Source organism: Lonchura striata, chromosome 1A, assembly GCF_050655825.1.
Source record: "Lonchura striata isolate lonStrDom1 chromosome 1A, ASM5065582v1, whole genome shotgun sequence".
Taxonomy (NCBI): Eukaryota; Metazoa; Chordata; class Aves; order Passeriformes; family Estrildidae; genus Lonchura; species Lonchura striata.
The window spans coordinates 2768947-2786820 of NC_140741.1; the positions used below are offsets into that span (position 1 = coordinate 2768947).

At 42.4% G+C, this 17874-nt stretch overlaps 1 protein-coding gene across 10 annotated transcripts in view; it reads right to left on the reverse strand.

The window, feature by feature from the left end:
* Positions 1-17874, reverse strand: part of LOC110470362 (fatty acyl-CoA reductase 1) — a 119926-nt gene that overhangs the window by 12948 nt on the left and 89104 nt on the right. For 8 of the 10 annotated variants that reach the window (XR_002465396.2, XM_077783253.2, XM_021529906.3 and 5 more), the window contains exons 3-8: positions 16434-16609; positions 13442-13621; positions 8762-8939; positions 7600-7644; positions 1993-2111; positions 890-957 (exon numbers count right to left, since the gene is read on the reverse strand). Coding sequence is in view for 9 of the 10 variants with exons in the window: in XM_077783253.2 (XP_077639379.1) it covers positions 890-957; positions 1993-2111; positions 7600-7644; positions 8762-8939; positions 13442-13621; positions 16434-16609 (766 nt within the window). In the remaining variant the exon portion in view is untranslated. The remainder of the gene's footprint in view (positions 1-889; positions 958-1992; positions 2112-7599; positions 7645-8761; positions 8940-13441; positions 13622-16433; positions 16610-17874) is intronic. The other 2 variants (XM_085570085.1, XM_085570084.1) reach the window with 1 other exon arrangement.

A 17874-nucleotide genomic window follows, 5' to 3' on the forward strand; every position in this document is an offset into this window, starting at 1 on the left:
GGGTTAACAAAGGCAAATCTCAGAAAGTGGTGCTATGGTGGCTATTGCTGAAGTAGCAGCCTGTGAAGAGCTTTGCATTCACTCCTGTGAAAAAGCCACAGAAGATTTTGACTAACCACAACATTTCATCTCTCACTAAAAAAACAAAAAGCCAAGAGCTTGATGTGATGTCCTCAGCACTCAGCCAATTGCTGAAACCTCTTCCCTCCTAGGCCACATGATCAAATATCATGGTTAAGACATTTATTCTGTAAATGCAATTATGGTCTCATTATCTGCTGACTTAGGTAAATAAAGCAAGGGAAAAAGCAAAGCAAAGCCTGAGAGATGGAGTAGCCAGCCTCTTATATTTAAAGCACAAAGATATGAATGCAGGGGTGACAGGTGCAGTACATCTGTCCATAACTGTACTAACTGTACACAGTATTTCACAGTACACAGCTGAGACAAATTTTGCTGCTTGGCTTCAGCATGAGTTTTTCTCTTCAAGGGAGTCAGGATCTGTCTCCCTTTCTTTCACCCCCTGCCTTGGAAGTATATCCACTTAAAGAAAAGTCAGCCGTGAAAATAATTTCATTTTTTTTTTCCCCCACAAAACTCATGATCAAAATACAAACTGTTCTTGAAGCCCACATGTCATCTCAACGTTTTCCTCCTCAAGTGCACACCTCTTATTTCTGTACAGAATTTTCTGATGGACAAGAAAGACCGTCTCCATAGTATCACAGAATCCCAGAATGGTTTGGTTTGGAAGTACCCTTTACCTCACAGGACCCTCCCCCAAAATGCAGTTTGAATGGCAGACACAGAATACCACCTAAATTGTGGAAACCAATTCTTCAAAGTGTAAGGAGCACTATGGATGTTCTCCATTTAAATGAGACCTTACCCATTTCTCCCCAGAAGAAAGGGTTGATTCCCCCTGTTGTGCAGTTGTACACCAACAGGTTTTTTGGTCTGGAAAACAGAAAGAAGTATTATTTTGAGATGTCAAAAAAACCTATTTCTTAGGCATGAGATTACAAAATGAATCCATTTCAAGTAAATTCCCAGTTTAATACTAAACAAACCTTGCATTTTTTGGTGTGGAACTAAACATGGATCACACTTGTTTTATTTCTTCCTTCAACATAAATCAAACAGTTTTTTTGACCTAAGCCTGCTTTGCCAAGGGTGTCAAGTGATTAAATCAATACAGCATTTTTCTTACTGTATATTTGAAAAATGCACAGTTTTAATTTGGTGGATTTCTTAACAATGCTTTGAGAAGAAAGCTCTCTTCAAGGTGAGCTACTCTTCAAGGTCCTTTTAGGATCCATATTTAGCTCACTGGATGTAGTTCTACCCTCACCTCAAAGGGTTTACTCTGTCTTTCAAAGTAAAACACTTCTGCCTTTTATTTGCCTGGGTTTGATTTTTCAGAGTTGCATAAACCTCCAAAATAATTCATGTGGTTTATTCTCTGTACTCCTACCTAATGATTAAAGACCAGGATTAAAGATTCACAGGAAAAGACCATAAATCCTTAATATCACTTCTTCTCAACAATGCAAAGTAGGGAGATTTTTTTAGATCATATAACCTACAAGCTCATAATATCTTTACATTGTGCAGTGCTTCCCAAGGAAAACACAAAGAGCTTTTTTAGCAAGAAAATTCCAGAAGATACTTGAAAAGCAGTTCTATGAAAAGGGAGGCCCAAAGACCACTGATGCAAAACTCTTGGCCTTCAGAAGACTTCTGAGAGACAAGAAACATGTCTCACCCATAGCTGTAGAGATTTCCCAACTCCAAACCCTGCCTTTACTGTGTGCTCTCGGTCCTTGCCCACCCCCAGGGAGAAACCACCAGTCAGAAAATCAATCACCCAGCCTCTTGCGCTGGTTTTTAACCAGCCCCTGGCTCCTTTCAAAGTGCTGGTGCAGGGAGCAAATATCCCAGGCGTGTGGCCAAAGAGGAATGCCCTCTTTGGGAAGAGGGATGCCCTCCCACCTGTGCACGGCCGTGTACCACCCGGCTGCCAGAGTCAGGTTGATGGCGACGTCGACGGGGATCATGTCAGCCACCGCTTCGTTGTTGGCGATGACGGTCCGCAGGATCCCCTTGCCTGCCTGTGGGACAGGGAGACAGGGAAACAGTCACCCACGCCAGCCTGGCCTGAGACTGAGCTGGCAGGACTCCAGCAGCGTGCACTGGGCTCTCAGAACTCAAAATGCCCCTCGGACATTTTTGGTTGTTCCAGGTCCAGGTCAGAAGCATTTGAAACCCTGGCAGGCAGCTAGAAACAGCTGTGATTTTGAGTTTGAGCCATGGAATGATTTACCAAACTTGCAGGAAGAACAAGAAGTCAGAAAAGTTTAGATATTATAGTAGTAGTAGTCACAAAGTAAAGGGAAGAATTTTTTAGTGCTGTTCAGAGGGGTTTTAAGTCTTGCACAGGGGGGGTTTCTGTTTTGTACATGGGGGTCAGAAGTTTTAAAATGGAGGGTTTGGGCCTGTCCTGTCCTCCCTCTTTCTTCTTCCTTACCTCTATGTTCTTGGTGATGTTGGCACTCACAGATTGGTTTAGAGTAGAAAATCACCATTTAATATAGGTAGTAGGCATTGGGGAAAAACTGTAAACATGTAACACGTAATGTACCATATAAAAGATAGAAAAGCACCATTTAATATAGGTAATAGGCATTCGGGAAAACTGCAAACATGTAACACGTAATGTGCCATATAAAAGCAGCAGCCCTGGGTGGGGAGAGAAGAAGCAGTCGGGAGTCAGAGAGGATGTCAGGGTGTGTGTGTGCCTCTGCCTGAGCTGTGAGCAAACCACAGCAGCCAGAGAAGAAAATCCTTTAGATAAGATGCAATAAACTGCCTTGAGACCAAACAACAGAAGACTTCTGAGCTTTTTTTTGAAAGCACAGGTTGGAGGAGAGACTTTTCCACCACCCAGAGCCACCCCCTGACCTAGGGTGAACTCCAGCACTGGCCAGCACTGTAGCATATTTTTTTCTGTTGCAGATTATTTGGTTTCTGTGACAACAGAGATGGCTCTCCCACGGATCCTGCTGCCCTGCATGTCCAGAGGACGCCTGGAAACATGATGATGTCTGTGCTGTGTACCACAAGAAAAGCTGGGACTCTTAATTTAACTGAATAGGAAATAAAATACCCAAGGAGGGAAATATATCTGAATTTGCCACTGTAAAGTGCATGCCTGAAAGTCACATTTTCTTAAATGACACAGGCAGACACAAGTCTGAGTATACCTCAGAGACTGCAGTCACTTTGGAAATGACACCTGTAGGATTTTTGAAAAGTTAGCTTCCTTTCTTTTGGATGTATTCACACTCTGCTCTTTTCCAAAGCCGTCTGTTGAGCACAAAGATACAAAGGACGGCCCCTGTCTTGAAGAGCACATCACCCACCAAAACTCAGTAAAAGGAATCAGTGCAAATACAAAGTACTGACAACCAAAAAGAAGAACTAGGAAAGAACAAAAAAATTTCACTTTGCTTTAGTAGGAAGTGCATTTTTCAGGGGATCAGGCTCCCCAGAATATGCACATTTAACATGAATGCTTATCAGGGGGTTTCCATGATGACCAATGAGGCTTTGGAGGTTCTACAGGAGAGATATGGAAACAGCACGGCAGACTGGATCAGAGAGGACAAGGCAAAATACAGAAAGGTGGGGGTGAAATGGGGTGAAGGAGATTTACTTGGTGTGTCACGGATGAGGGCTCAACAGAGCACATAAGAGAAGAAACCCAACATGGCAGAGTCATGGCTGCAATCAAGTTCTTTCTTGTGAGGGAAACAATGCAGTGAAGCTGAGGAACCAGGGAAAAAGCTGAGAGGATAAAAGTGCTGGTGAAGCAAGGAAGGATAAAAGCTCTTGTAATTCAGATCTGTGCAAAAGCAGAGGGAAGGACTGAATCAAAGAGCAAAAGAACATCTGCTACAGATCCATCAATATTTAAAAGGTGGGGCAAAGGAGATGCTATTGCTTTTAAATTATTTTCATACAATCTGAAACTCAAATATCAGTATAAAATAGATTAAATTTTTCTACAGCAACTGGACATGAAGCGCCTAGTTGTGGAAAAGCCCTTGCCTGAAATCTGAGGAGAGGAAAAAAGTCATTAAAAAAGCATTTAAGACTTGGTATTAACTTGTGAAGCACATACCATTGTCTAGTGGTAACTGGTGGACATTAAGGAACACTGTTTCCCCTCTTTGGGAGGTGTTTATGTTTTGGGGTCTTTTTGGTGTCTGTTCTCCTCCTCTTTTCCCCATCTGCAATCAGATGTGTTTGTTGCATTTCACAGTTCGGAAGTAAGGGAGTAACACTTCTGACTGATTTGATTTTCAGGAACTAGGACTTCTTAGCAGTCCCATCTCATCCTTGGTGCATCAGTCAGAGGGATCACAGGCTCTGACACAGACAACAGGGCAAGATTCCCTGCATGGCTCACTCCATCCTCCTCAAACCTGTGTCATGCATTGAATTCTGCTGCCCTAAGCTGAACTATGGTTAGGCTCAGATGCTAAAGCTTCAACTTGCAACATCACTATGATTTTCTTCGTTTCTTACTACGAGGTTTTTTCAAGGGGGAAAAAGAGGAAGAAGGAAACAAAGCAGGCAACCAAGCTCAGCTCTGAATTTTCCACTTCTATGAACACATGCTCACTAAAGACTACAGTGTGATTAACTATCACATTTTCACACTGAAAACCTTTCTGAGGTCTTCCAAATGAGGATGTTCGATGGATCTGCAAAATATGTTCAGAGCAGCATGTGATGGTCATACACACATGAATGGTTTCAAGATTTCCTATGTTTTGCATGTAACAAAGGCTTGAGGTTCAAGTTTTTAGGTTACTTTTTACATCAAAAAATGGTTCAGTGGTATTTCCATCAGGTGTGTCTTGGTTTCTATTTATAGATACTGACATTTTTCTCTTTAGTGAAATAGAAGCTACTGCAAAGTGAAGTCTCAAAATAATTTCCTGGCCAGAGTCTGATGTTTCTAGACAGCCTCTCAGCTGAAGTGCTTTCAGGCCAGTCACTGCCCAGATCATAAATTAAACCAGTTGTGCCCTACAGCTTCACTGCCTTGCAGGGAGGAAGGTCTTAGCATGTAATAAGGCATTTGTCTTAATTAAGACAAAATGCCTTAATTACACTCCAGCAGAAATTTAATTAATTTCATTTTGTTCCTCAATCAACAAACACAGCTCCCCACAGCAGCTGGAGCAACTTTAGGCAAAAGAAACATAATTAGATTATCAAGAACAACTTGGACTCCCATATTTCATGAATATTTAAAAGTAATGTGCCTATTGATGGAGTGAAATGATCAGATTCAAACAGTGCAACTGAGGAAAAACTGCAAATTTGCAAGATTTGGAGTCCAGATTCTGCCCAAGTGACATCAAAGATGATCGGAACCAAATCTGAATCTGAGGGATGTTCTCCCTATAGGATGAGCCTGGCTAGAAGTTGAAAGTGAGTATTTTGGTATGAAGGGACACTTCAAATGCACAAAACCAAACCACAAAAACCACTTCCCTTTTGCGTTTTTCAACACTTAATTAAAGCAAATAAAGCTACTCATCTAATAATCACAGTTTAAAATCCATTTGGCCACGAGAGCTGGCTGTACTGACACGACTTTCAGGTAATCAAACTGATGCATCACTCAGATGTTTAAGTGTTCATTTTCAAACAACTCTCCACATTCAAGAACATTAATACATGTACTTATTAATTCCCCCCTTCAGAAGAAAAAAGTCTCTTGGGTCCTTAATAATAAACACTTTTCCCTTCTGGAAAACATTCCACACAACTTTGTCTCTACACCCTGCATCCTTGTCATTGTTTTTTGTCTTTTTGTTGGCCAACTGTTGATGTAGTTACAGACCACATTTCATCACCCAAGAGCTCAGTGTAGATAACACAAATTCCATGGTCTCTTCTACTATACTGAAAAACCTCAGAGCGTCAAACCTGGACCAAAAAATACCACCTCTTTTTCAAATCTCAGCCTAAGTCCAATCTTTTTCTATATTAAAAAAAAAAAAAAAAAAAAAAAAAAAAAGCCACTTCCCACAGTGACCCTAGAATCTCATAATCTTTGCTCTCCATGGAGCTAAACTTGGATCTAAAGATGCAGGCTGCATACAAAACCTGGCCCAAGGTTTCTTGCAAACCAGTTCTGGATAAATGGTGTAACAGACATCATTGAAAGTTATGATTAAAAAAAAAAAAAACTAAGATAAAAGTAAGTCCAAATTAAAATTAATGTCATTACAAAAGATAGAACCCGACACATGAAAATGTAAGAAGTGCATCTGCAAAATTAAGGAATTGCAAAGCATTCCTTGATCTTGCTAACATAATGGAAGAACCCAGAAAGCAGTGCAAGATCCTGGGACTAGAGCAGAGAGGCAGTACAAGCTTCTTGGGTTGTCACCAAGGAATAGAAAAATTAATTTCTTTTAAAGAAACTGTGACATGATTAGAAGTCAATAATTTGTGAACAAAAATTGAATGCCTCTGAAATGTATAGATGGGGCTCACATGAAAGCATTATGTGTCCTGTGCATTCCATAACTGTAAGTTTCTATTTATACTCTACTTCAGATATAAATGAACTTTTTTAACAAGATCATATTTGTATTTTATTCTGCTCTCCTGTGATTACAGATCACTAATCCTTTTATACACTGTAGCAGGCTGATTAAAACATAGCTTTGATAAAGTAATGAAGTTGGACATACATGAACAGAAATATCTGCCCAGAGCTATAAAGCATTATGGACTGACAGAGAGGCCTAAGGCAGTGATTTTAGTTCAGAAAAAAAAAAAATTATAAGGCAGGAGAAAAGGTATGCAACTTTACTCCTTTAATGTATTAATTGTAATGATTATTTTTATCTTACAGGGAATATTTTATCAAGTCAGGAAAAAATATAGTGAATTATCCGTGTAACTGGCAGAGTCTGAATCAATAATACATATTATTTAGGTGTAGTCTGTACAGAGAGAAATCCTGTACAAAGCAGTGGCAAGTGGGAGCCAGAATTTTGGTATTGTGTAAGTATAACAAGTTATAGCAGTAGATTTGGAAACAATGCACACAGAGACAAATGGAATTATAAATGCTGCTGCCTTGTATTGACAATGTGGCAACCTGGCCTGGAAAATAAAGTTGTGTTAAAAGATTCAAACTGTTACATCCATGAATTACCCTCATTTCAAGGACACATCTTTGGCCTTTTCTTTGAATATTTGCCAAATATGTCCAAACCTTTAGTTTTTTCAGAGTTTTTAGGAACTGCAATTCATCTTTTAGCAAACTAGCAACATGAATAGTCTCTCAATGTCCTTTTCCGAGCTCAACACAAAAAGACCATCCTCTGGGTCCTACCAGCTGCCAGATGTGTGCCAAGTGGGTGACATCTTTCTCCCAGACTCAGAAAACTCCTGTGGCCCTTTCCTGCACACAGTTTCTAAGTGGGGCTGTAGGATAACATCAGAATTCTATTTTAGTAACTCAAACTCCACTCTAAGGGGAGCTTAAATAGTAACCAGACATACCGCAATAAATATCCCGCTGGTCCCATTGAAGTTGTCAATCCAACCCTGTGGAAAAGAAGAATTATTAGTGTTCCTCTTTATGATGAACTGCTTACACAAGCTTCTGAATAATGACAGTGCTGTGGTGCAGACAAAGAAGGAAGGAGACGCTAGTTTAGATGGATGCCAGCCCATCTAGGACAGCTGCCAGGATGTCAACCAGTACCAGGGGATGCATGGCCTGCAATTTACTCATCAACAACAGAATCTAGGTTTGTTCTTAGAAACCACTTCATTCCTATTCCCTAGCCTCAGGAATAAAGCCTGGTTTTAAACACCACAGTATCTTGGTGCTGCCACACATACTGAAAACAGCTGGACTGATATTTACCCTTGACAGACAACACGCAGCTGTCACCAAGGGTGACCTGGTCACTCCAGCTAATTTCTACAGCAAGGAAAAATAAAATCCCAAATCCAAACCACAACATTCCTTTTGAATCCCATCCTACTTCAGGTCAGGGAAGCTGCCACTTGTGGGAGCTGGAGTTCAGAGCAGTGAGGAGCTGTTTGACCTGGAACAGGCTGTGACATCAAACAGAGCTCTTTGTCTTTCCAAGATGGGGAGCTTGGCCCAGAGCCTTGGCTGTATCTCAGCCATCTCTGGCACACTTCAGGCTGCCTGAAAGCCAAAGGTGACTTTGTGCTGCCTTTCCAATTTGGCTGCGATATTAGGGCACGCTATTCCTATTGATATATTTAGCTTAATGAATTATCTCATTCCAAAGTACAGCTGCATTTAATTACAGAGTGCCTGACATTTGTACCTCAACCACAATGTACCAGGCGTACGACTGACCCTCAGATCCCACGTTTTGAGCACAGAAACTCTCCTGGTGTGCCTGAATGGACAATCAATTGCAAGCCCAGCATTCTGCACCATACCTATCCAGCTCTTGTTATTATTGCTTAAACGTGGTCTTTTCACAGGAGTTCTAAGGTGCTGTAGAAGACTTGCTGTTCTGCTCCAGCACGGGATCTCCACCTCTTCCACACATCTCCCTGTGAACTATGGATATCTGTTTCTCAAGACATTGCTAAAAGGAGGGACAGATTCCTGACAGTGTCACAGCTCCAGTTATATCCAAAGGCTCCTGGTTAGGAATTGCGTATTCATACTTACTGGGAAAGGCTCATGCCAGCTGGCTCCCACGATGGATGGCCTGATGATAGCAATGTTCAAGTTTCCTTTCTCTTGCTGAATCAGGTACTCTGACAAGGCTTTGGTGTAGGTGTAAGTGTTGGGCCACTCCCCAAGCAGCTTGGGTGTGATGTCTTGAATGATGGATTCATCCAACCACCTACAGGTAACAAGGAGAAAGTCATCATCCACGAGGCAGGGAGAGAAAAAGATTCAGGCAAAACAGACCAGTGAGACAGGAATCCTCACCTGAAAAAGAAGATAAGCCAGTCAAAGGTATTTAAGGTTTGGATTTAAAACTGCACTGTGAGAGAAAGTTACTTTTATCTTCAAGGTGCAACATAAACCCTGGTGAGCTTCATGCTCCAGTGCCCCGTTGCAAGTCAGGTACCTCTACAAACTCACTTCAGAGCAATCCCTTGCATGGGCAATGCTTCACTGCAATCTGTAACATAAATATTGCCATGGTCTACAGCCTGATGGAGCTCTGCCAGCTAGGAATCCCACTAGACAGTTCTCATCCTTATCCAACACACTCCCTGCATACTCCCAAATATGTTTCAGGATATCCTGGGTAACCTTGAATTAGCAAGTCACGTAACAAACAAAGGTCTCAAAAGCTGGAAAAACATCTTACAGGGATATTATTCCAGCAGTGGTTTTCCATCATTTGCAGTGTTAGGTGTTCCTTCTAGCAGGCTTACCACAGGTCTGTTCACACAGGAACAAAAAAAAAACAACCAAAACCAAACCACCAAAAAAACCTAAAAGAACCCAAGTCGGTTTTTATTTTTTGAAGGCATTCAAGTATCTAATCCATCAGAAGCAGCTATGCAGATAGCTTTTAAAAAGCAGCCCTTACCACCACGGAGCTGCAGGAAGGGCCTGACATCCAAAGGCTCTTCCCTGGCACAGCAGCAGGAGCTCAGAGGTCCTGCCAGCATCTGGGTGTAAAGGACAAGAACTGGCTGTGCTTCCAGAGCCCTCGCTGCCAGTCCCTGCCAGGCTCCCAGCAGCCTGGGGTTACACCACAGAATCAAAGATTAGCTCCTATAATCCAATTTGTAATTAAGTCAACGGACTTACAGCTCAGTCTGAAGGCGTGGACTCTTCCCAGGGGCACTGCAAGGATACTGCTTCCTGCAGATCCTCACTTCACCCCTCCTTGGTTTGGATTTCAGAGAAAGGCGGAGGTCAAGGGAAGAGAAATACGATGCTGACTGCCACACCTGAAAAATTGCTTGATCCTGTCAACCTTTCAAAGACACGGTGGCTCAGGTGGCACAGCACGTTTCAGACGACTCTCGTTGGGCACAGATGGGAAATTGTTGTATGAGGAAGCACTGATTCACAGGGGAGGGCTGGATGCAACAAATCTCTCGGTTTTGGAACGCATTAAAAATCTGGCAATTTGTAGTAGATAGGAATTTTTTATTTAAATAAAAAAGCCCTATGGAGACACAAACACCTTCCTTTGCAAACCTGGTCCAGTGCAGCAGAAACAAGGCAGAAGAAAGCATATAAACATAAAATATGAACTCTACAGAGGTTACAAGCACATAGGATTGACATAATTTGCAAAGCTGCTTAGGCAGCCATTGAACCTCAGAGTCTCAGCTAAACTGCTATTGTTTGAATCTGTGGAGTAGCTAATTACCAGCCTGCCAAGAGGAGATGGCTATTTCTGCAGAGCCTGGAGGAAGACTAAGTTCATTTGGGAACTCGGGTTAAGCTGTGTGCAAGTCTTTTTCCCCTTCTCTTTTTATTTTTTAAATTTTCATAATAAGGGGTTGCATTCTCACAAAGCAAAAACAGATGCAGATGTACAAGCAGAGGTAATTTCCTCGTGCATTCATCCTTCCAGAGGTCTCTGCATTACCTGAGGACCTGTCCCAAGGGCAGCAGCCTGCCAGGTGATTTGATGGACCAACATTCCCATCAGGGAGGTGGAGCTGACACTTCAGCAAGGAGAACTGCTCTGTGACCTATTTGAAAGATTCTGGAATGCTAACTCACTAAAGCTGCTGCTTCTGTGAGTTAGCAGAACTTCACTGCTGCATCTGCCCCTTTCAAGCCAACAATGCAAATTAAACAATTAATAACTTCTCCATTATATGCACCAAAGTACTCTGCCACAGGAAAACAAAACTTTCAGTGTTCATGGCTTTGCATTAGTAAGCAAACGATGGATCTGTATTTTCTGCAATAACCAACCCACAGCTCCAGGACAGACTTTGCTGTGTGCTGTATTCCTTACCTCAGCACACCCTTCAAAGCTGATTTCCTCCAGCTTTAGATTAAGGCAAACCATGCTTGATGCAGCAGATTATATGTTTCCCCTATTGGCCTGGCAACACTTAGAAGTGTGACTTTTGGTTTACACAGCTTAAGCCTCGGGGTTTACTTGCAGGTTAAATATCAGAATACTGAAACAGCAAGATGTAACAGGAGGAGAACAGCAGAAAAAGAAACAGCTGGGAGTCCTCCTTGAGATTTGAAGTAAGTAATTATAAGCATATATCAAGTGCATGGCCAAAAGCACTGTTAAACGGATCTGTTACTGCATCCAGTTGTTCAATTATTCCTCATAAAGCACTTGCAAGAGCAGGACCTTAAGACAAGGGTTGGCTGTGAAAGGAATCATCCACAGCTGGCTGATGCAAAAGATAATCTGTATTTCTCCCCATTTTTGAAGGCAGTTTATATTTCCTTTCTGCTTCCCCTCCCTCCTCTTCAAAGGCAAAATTCTGATACCTGTCACTTTCCTCTGAAACCTTCTGTACCCTGATATCCACACACTATTTCTTTCACTTACATGGCAAATATTAAAGGTGCATCTCAAACATCATCCTCTCTGCTGCATTTTCAAGCTATGATACATAAATTCTTAGTGTTTTATATGAAGCAGCTGAAGTAACAATCTCTGAGGTAGCCAAGCCCTTCTGCAAACTTCTAACTAGCAATCAGACCTGTACTGCAGTGTTTTTTTTAATTCTGAGCCATCAACACTAACTGTTTTCAGAGTTGCAAGTGATTGTAAGCCTTTTAGGACAGTGAAATGGAATCTTGACAGTGATGAACACCAAAGAACACAAAACTGAGTCAGTGGGCAAAAAGATGACAGAGCAGCTTCACTTTTAGGGAAAAGCAGTCTATGAGAACTGATGCTAGAAGTTGCTGAGAACTGACAACTGCAGCTCAGCAAAAGCTTTTGAATCACAGCAGACAGCTCTGAAACCTCCATGTCAGTGCATGCCTACTCGCAGCAGGCAAAAAACCCCAATCAATTAAATGCTGGCCATCATCAGGTACTGAGAATGAAACTAGTGGTGCGATTTTGAAGCTATTTAAATAAAACTTTGAGTGACTGCAACGGGACTAGAGCTAAAGAAAAGGTAGAGAGGAAGGACAACTAACATCAGCACCAAGACAGATCCATCAGCACATGAGGAGACAGTAAAAAGGCTTAAGACTCTTCAGGTTTCTGTGAGGGGAACAGAAAAGTGTATCCAGTTACCCTAAATAGCATCTCTCAGTGACTGTCTTGAGGACAGGGAGCCCATTGCTCTAATGCACTATGACATTTCTCAAGTTTTTTATCATCTTCCACTTACTGGATAAATGATAAATGATTGATGACTACTAGCTGGAAGTAAACATATCCAAGAATATAGGCTACTAGAGAAATTCAAATAGAAAAACTAGTTTGTACCAGCTTCCCTGGAGTAGTGCTTAGGCAGTTAAATTATTTCTTAAGACAAGCTTTTTTTATTAAAAAAATAAAATATCAGTGGTTCTCTTAGTGGGCATTAATTAACTTCATCTTCCATTACCCTAAATCAAGAATAAAGATTGTGTTAATAGGTCACAGATCAGTTGCTTGTATCACCCACGAGAAAAGGAAAACACATTAACAGTTGTGTGAAAATTCTTTTAAGGAGAATGTCTCCTAGGACCTTTATCAGCTGATTTTGTTATTCTTGCTAATTATTCTTTATTTTGGTAAATTCAGTTATCCAAGCTTTTTTCGGTGTACAGGTTGAGAGGACATTGCCTCATGCTGTACCAGGAGAGGTTCATATGGAAATCAGGAAGATTTTCTTCACTGCAAAGGTGGCCAGGCATTGGAAGGGGCTACCCAGGGATGTGGTGAAGTCACCAATTCTGTAAGTGTCCAAAACCCAACAGTACGTGGCACTCTGTGCTCTGGTTCATTTGATAAGGTGGTGATCAGTCAAATCTTGGACTTGGTGATCTTAGAGGTCTTTTCCAACCTAAATGATTCACACTGACCTGTCTAAAAAAAGCCTGTTTCTTACTCATCTCCATATAACTCCACTTAAATACCACAGGATTTCTGAAAGAAGCGGAAACGAAGTTGGGAAGCTGAAAAGATAAAAGAAAAAAGGGGTATGGAAAAAAAATCAGCTCTTACTAAGGCTGAATGTTACAGAAAGCAGCGATTCCATTCCTGGCAGAAAATAGACTCCTGCAGAAATTGATATTGGACTCTGATGAAATCAGTCATTAAAAAACCACAAAGAAACAGCAGTAACAGCACCTCTGAGAGAAATCCCAGCCGATTCTGCGAGCGGCTCCCAGGTCTGCCACACGATGAGGTTGGGAACCAGCACTGGAAGGGGCAACGTGGCTCCTACTTACTCTACTAAATCGAAGAGCTTCTGGGGCTCGGCTGGGGGAGGGTAGATGACCTCCTCGATGCATTTCCGGATGCAGTTTGCATAGGCAGTGGAGATGTGGATGAAGGCCTCCAGGCTGCGCATCTGCCGGGCCAGCTCCAGAAGCCGCTGCGTGCCCATCACGTTCAGCTGCAGGGCATGCCTAGGGAACACAGGGGGAACAGGCAGAAGGCGTTTCACTGGGAATATTATAAGGGCTGAGCTTTATCCAAGCCTCACCGTGGCAAGGGAAGTCAGGGAGAGCAGGTGGAGCAGAAAGTGTCACTGAAATGCAAGTGTGAAACCAGCTCTGTTGGATTTGCTGATCTGGACACTGAATGTCTCTCAAATATTTTTATTCTATTTGAAGGGTCACAAGTAAGACTTCACTAACATCTGTAAATGTGACATGTTGGTCACCCCTCTCTCGAACATGTATTTCTAAGCCCTGAGGCGCTGTGGTTCCTAGGGCACACATTCAGTGCTCTCTGGAGGGACCACTGCTAAAGCAGAGGAACACACAGTTTCAGAAAGCAGGAAAGAGTCACTGGGCCCAGAAAAACAGATTCATAGCATCATGGAATGGCCTGGCTCGGAAGGGACCTTAAAGATCTTCCAGTCCCACTCCCTTGCCATGGGCAGGGACACCTTCCACTATCCCAGGTTGCCCAGAGCCCCATCCAGCCTGGCCTTGGACACTGCCAGGGATGGGGCAGCCACAGCTGCTCTGGGAAACCTGTGCCAGGACCTCAGCACCCTTAAAGTAAGGGATTTCCTCCTAATATCAAAGCCAAACCTAATCTCATTCAGTTTGAAGCTACTCATAATCAAAGAAGACACTGTTATAGATAACAGCTTAGGTTCCAAAGGAATGGAGATGAGAAGTGATAAGCATAAGAGAAAGAATGTCCTGATTAGCAAGGCTGACCTTCAAGCACTCAGCATAGCTAGAAATTGTCCTAGAGACAATCTGCAACACATCTCAACCAGCAGACTTTGTACTGGAATAGAGACACTTTCCTGCACAGAAGGGAGAAGACTTAGGAATATGCAATCTGCTCAGCCCGGAAGGAGAAGCTTTCAAAGATATCTACAATGTTAGGAATTATGCCATCAAGCACAGTGTACACTAAAGAAACTTAATTATGTTGAAGAGAAAATGTAAATAGTCCAAAGGAATGAAAACATCAGCTGAAGAATACAATCAATATTTAGATCACTGTATATAAAGCTAGAGATACCCTTCTTTTTACACACTGCTATTAAATTAAAGCATTTACTGTAGATTTATATTTTCTCCTGCCCTTCTAGCAGGATGAATACTTCTACCTGAGCTACCCTTCAGACAAAACTAACTTTTCCATGCACATTTCTGTTTGACTGCATCCCTTCTGAGAAGCGATGAACAGAACAGTGCTCATAATATGGGCCTAGCATGGATTTCTGCTGAGTTGCTCAGAGTTCCTTTAGCCATCAAAGCAAATATCATCTAACCCTGGCGGTTTGTTGTTTTTTTTTTTTCCACTTCTATTAAACCAGCATCTATTAATATTTCAATGTAACACAATTTCTGAGATTTCTGCCCTCAAGAGCTCCATCTGGAGAATTCTCTAAATGTACTGCATGTTGATGCCAATAATTCATTTAGTGCCTCCGCTGCTGCTTCTCCACTATCTTCACAGCAATGCTTTTGCCCCCTTCCTTATCTGCTTTACATATATTGTTCTAATTTTGGAGCTTCTGCCATGTTGAAAAAATAATTTTGTGTCATCATCAAGTTGCTGCTCAAAATTCTTAACTAAGCAGCAATATTGTGCTTTCACATTTAACTTGCTAAAACTTTTACCCATCTGATATATTTTATTATTCAGTCAGGAATAATTTGAGTTGAAGAGCTTCTCATATTTTGCCTTCTAATCATCATTTTCCTTGTTCTGTTAGAGAGATTTTGACAGATCACATACAATCAATCTTTAGTTTCTCCACTGCCTGTAAGCTGATGAGCTTTTAAACTTTTAGCTTCTTTCTAGGTATCCTCCATATTAAAAATGTGGTTTCCCTTTGATGCTTCATGCCACTGAGACTTATTTTTAAAGTGGATTCATTTGTGCATTGATTTAAGAACATTTGTGGCTACTTAGGTATTGGCTCAAGATCACATCAAGAGCTGCTTTCTTTCTGGTGTTTCTCTAATTAGTTGTTCTAAAAAGCAAATATTTATGGTGGACATTGTGGATATCTCTTTAGCCTATGAGCAAATAAAGACTGATATTACGAATTGTGTTTTCTACTGCAATAGCTTTAGTGCTTTTTCAAAAGACTGAGCTTCTGGCAATGCAGATCATCCACCTCGGTTTGTTGAAATGGATAATCTGCACAGAAGCATTTACACATCTAATCTTGTTTCAGTGGCTCATTTCTGCTGGTTTTTCTAAATGGAAAAGCCTGCCTGGGACAGGCACTCCCAAGGGAACTCCTTCAGAAACCGAGCATTTATTGCAAACATTTAATTACAGCGAGAGCTGGGTGTTTTAAAGGTCGTGATGGGCTGTTTTCTCAAACCACAGCTCATTTCCCTCTCCAGCTACTCCATGGCAAAGAAAAGCCTTTAACAACACCAAGTTTAGAGGCATACACAGCACAGTTTCACTTCAAGCTGCCTGCAGCTCTGCCAAAACATCTCCCTGATGACCAAAACCACACTCCTCCCCACCCCAGTTTTAGGTCATACTTAACTCCCTTACGGTCTTACAACCCAATCCTGCACCTCTTCCTTCTGCTCCCGTGGGACTGTGCCAAGACTGTTCCCTTGTGCCATGCACACACACACACACGTTTTCAGAGCACAGCACCCCTTCCATGCTCAGCACAGTGACCGTGGAAGGGGAGCCAGCACTGCAGCCGTGCCAGGGATGCTCTGGGCAGTGCCCCGGCACCGCCGATCCCGCTCAGGAGCACAGAAAAGCCGGACGTACTTGAGGGGCTCGTCAAAGCGAACTGTGGCTGCACAGTGGAAGACAACATTGACCCGGGCCAGAAGCTCCTCCTCGTCTTCAGCGCTGATGGCCAGCTTGGGCTGAGTGAGCTCAGCATTAATAGGCTTAATCTTCTCGTGGAAATGAGGGCAATCTTCTCGGACCCTGTCAAAGACCTTGAAGCACAAACAGAGAGAGATCAGGTACTGAATTAGGCCGCTGAGATCGCTTTGATTAGCAGCCAGTCTGATTACATCAATCAATGCAACTGGCACAAAGGAGAATTCCTGTCTGGGGCCACACAGGTGAGAGGATAAAACAGTCCATTCACTTCTTCCCTCCCAAGGTAAACAGACCAAAAATACAGATCCTAAAGCATTGCTCTGAAGAGATTAATGAATCTTCTCTACCACCATTCATTTCCTCAGACAGCCACCAAAACTCCTGTGTCCACATCTGCAACCACTTGCTACCTGACCTCGAGGTCCCTTTTGTAGGACCAAAACATGAGCTAAAGAGCAAGAGGCAGAGTATGGAGTGGGAAAACTTGTGCAGCTTTACCCAGGCTAGATGGTTCTACAAAGGACCTGCAGAGAGGAGGGGAACTGGGCAGTGCTGTTCCACCTCCTCCTTTGCTGCTCCTTGTCTACTGCTGTCACTCTTTGTCCATGTCAGAGGAGTCCAGTGGGGACCTGCTTTTGGGATGGAAGGATGGGGCATCCCAATAATCCCCAGTGCTGAAGCTGCTGAGTGCCACCAGCAGTTTTGCATAACTGAACATGTGTGGAGCTGGTTGGCCTCTCAAGCCATCTTCCAGCCCTTTTTTTCCTACAAGTATAATCTGTAGCTCTCTCCAAGACACATTTCTGCATAATTATATTTGAGACATTTCAACTGAATTAACAGAAACTGTTAAGTACAAAAAGATCCTTCCCCCCCACCCCTTTTTTTTTTTTGGGGGGGGTGGGGGGTGGGGTGTGGAGCAAAGTGACATCATGAAAGGTAGAAAGAATCAATAGAATAGAATGGCTGTGGAATCTGAAAAGGTATTATCTAGATTCCAAAGGATAATCACACCTCCAAGGTAACAAGTCTACTGTCGGGAACACCTAATACTGAGAGAGATTACTGAGGGATACAAAGGATGAATCACAGCACCTTTGGACACCTTTAGAGCTCTCTATATAAGCAGTGCCAGGAAAGGCAGGGAACAGCTGAACCTGCCTTGGGGAAGGAAGATGGACCGTCTGATTTTCAGTAGCTCTGTGGTTTTGGGCTGTTTCCCCTCCTCTGTAGCCTACAAACCAGTAACACTGAGGAGTTCGGAAACATCCTTACTACCATGGCCTCTTGTTTTCTTACTCAGCCTCTCACGTGCCCAGGGCTTATGTACAAGCAGAAATTGTATGACATAAATTAAACATACTAAGACACACATGAA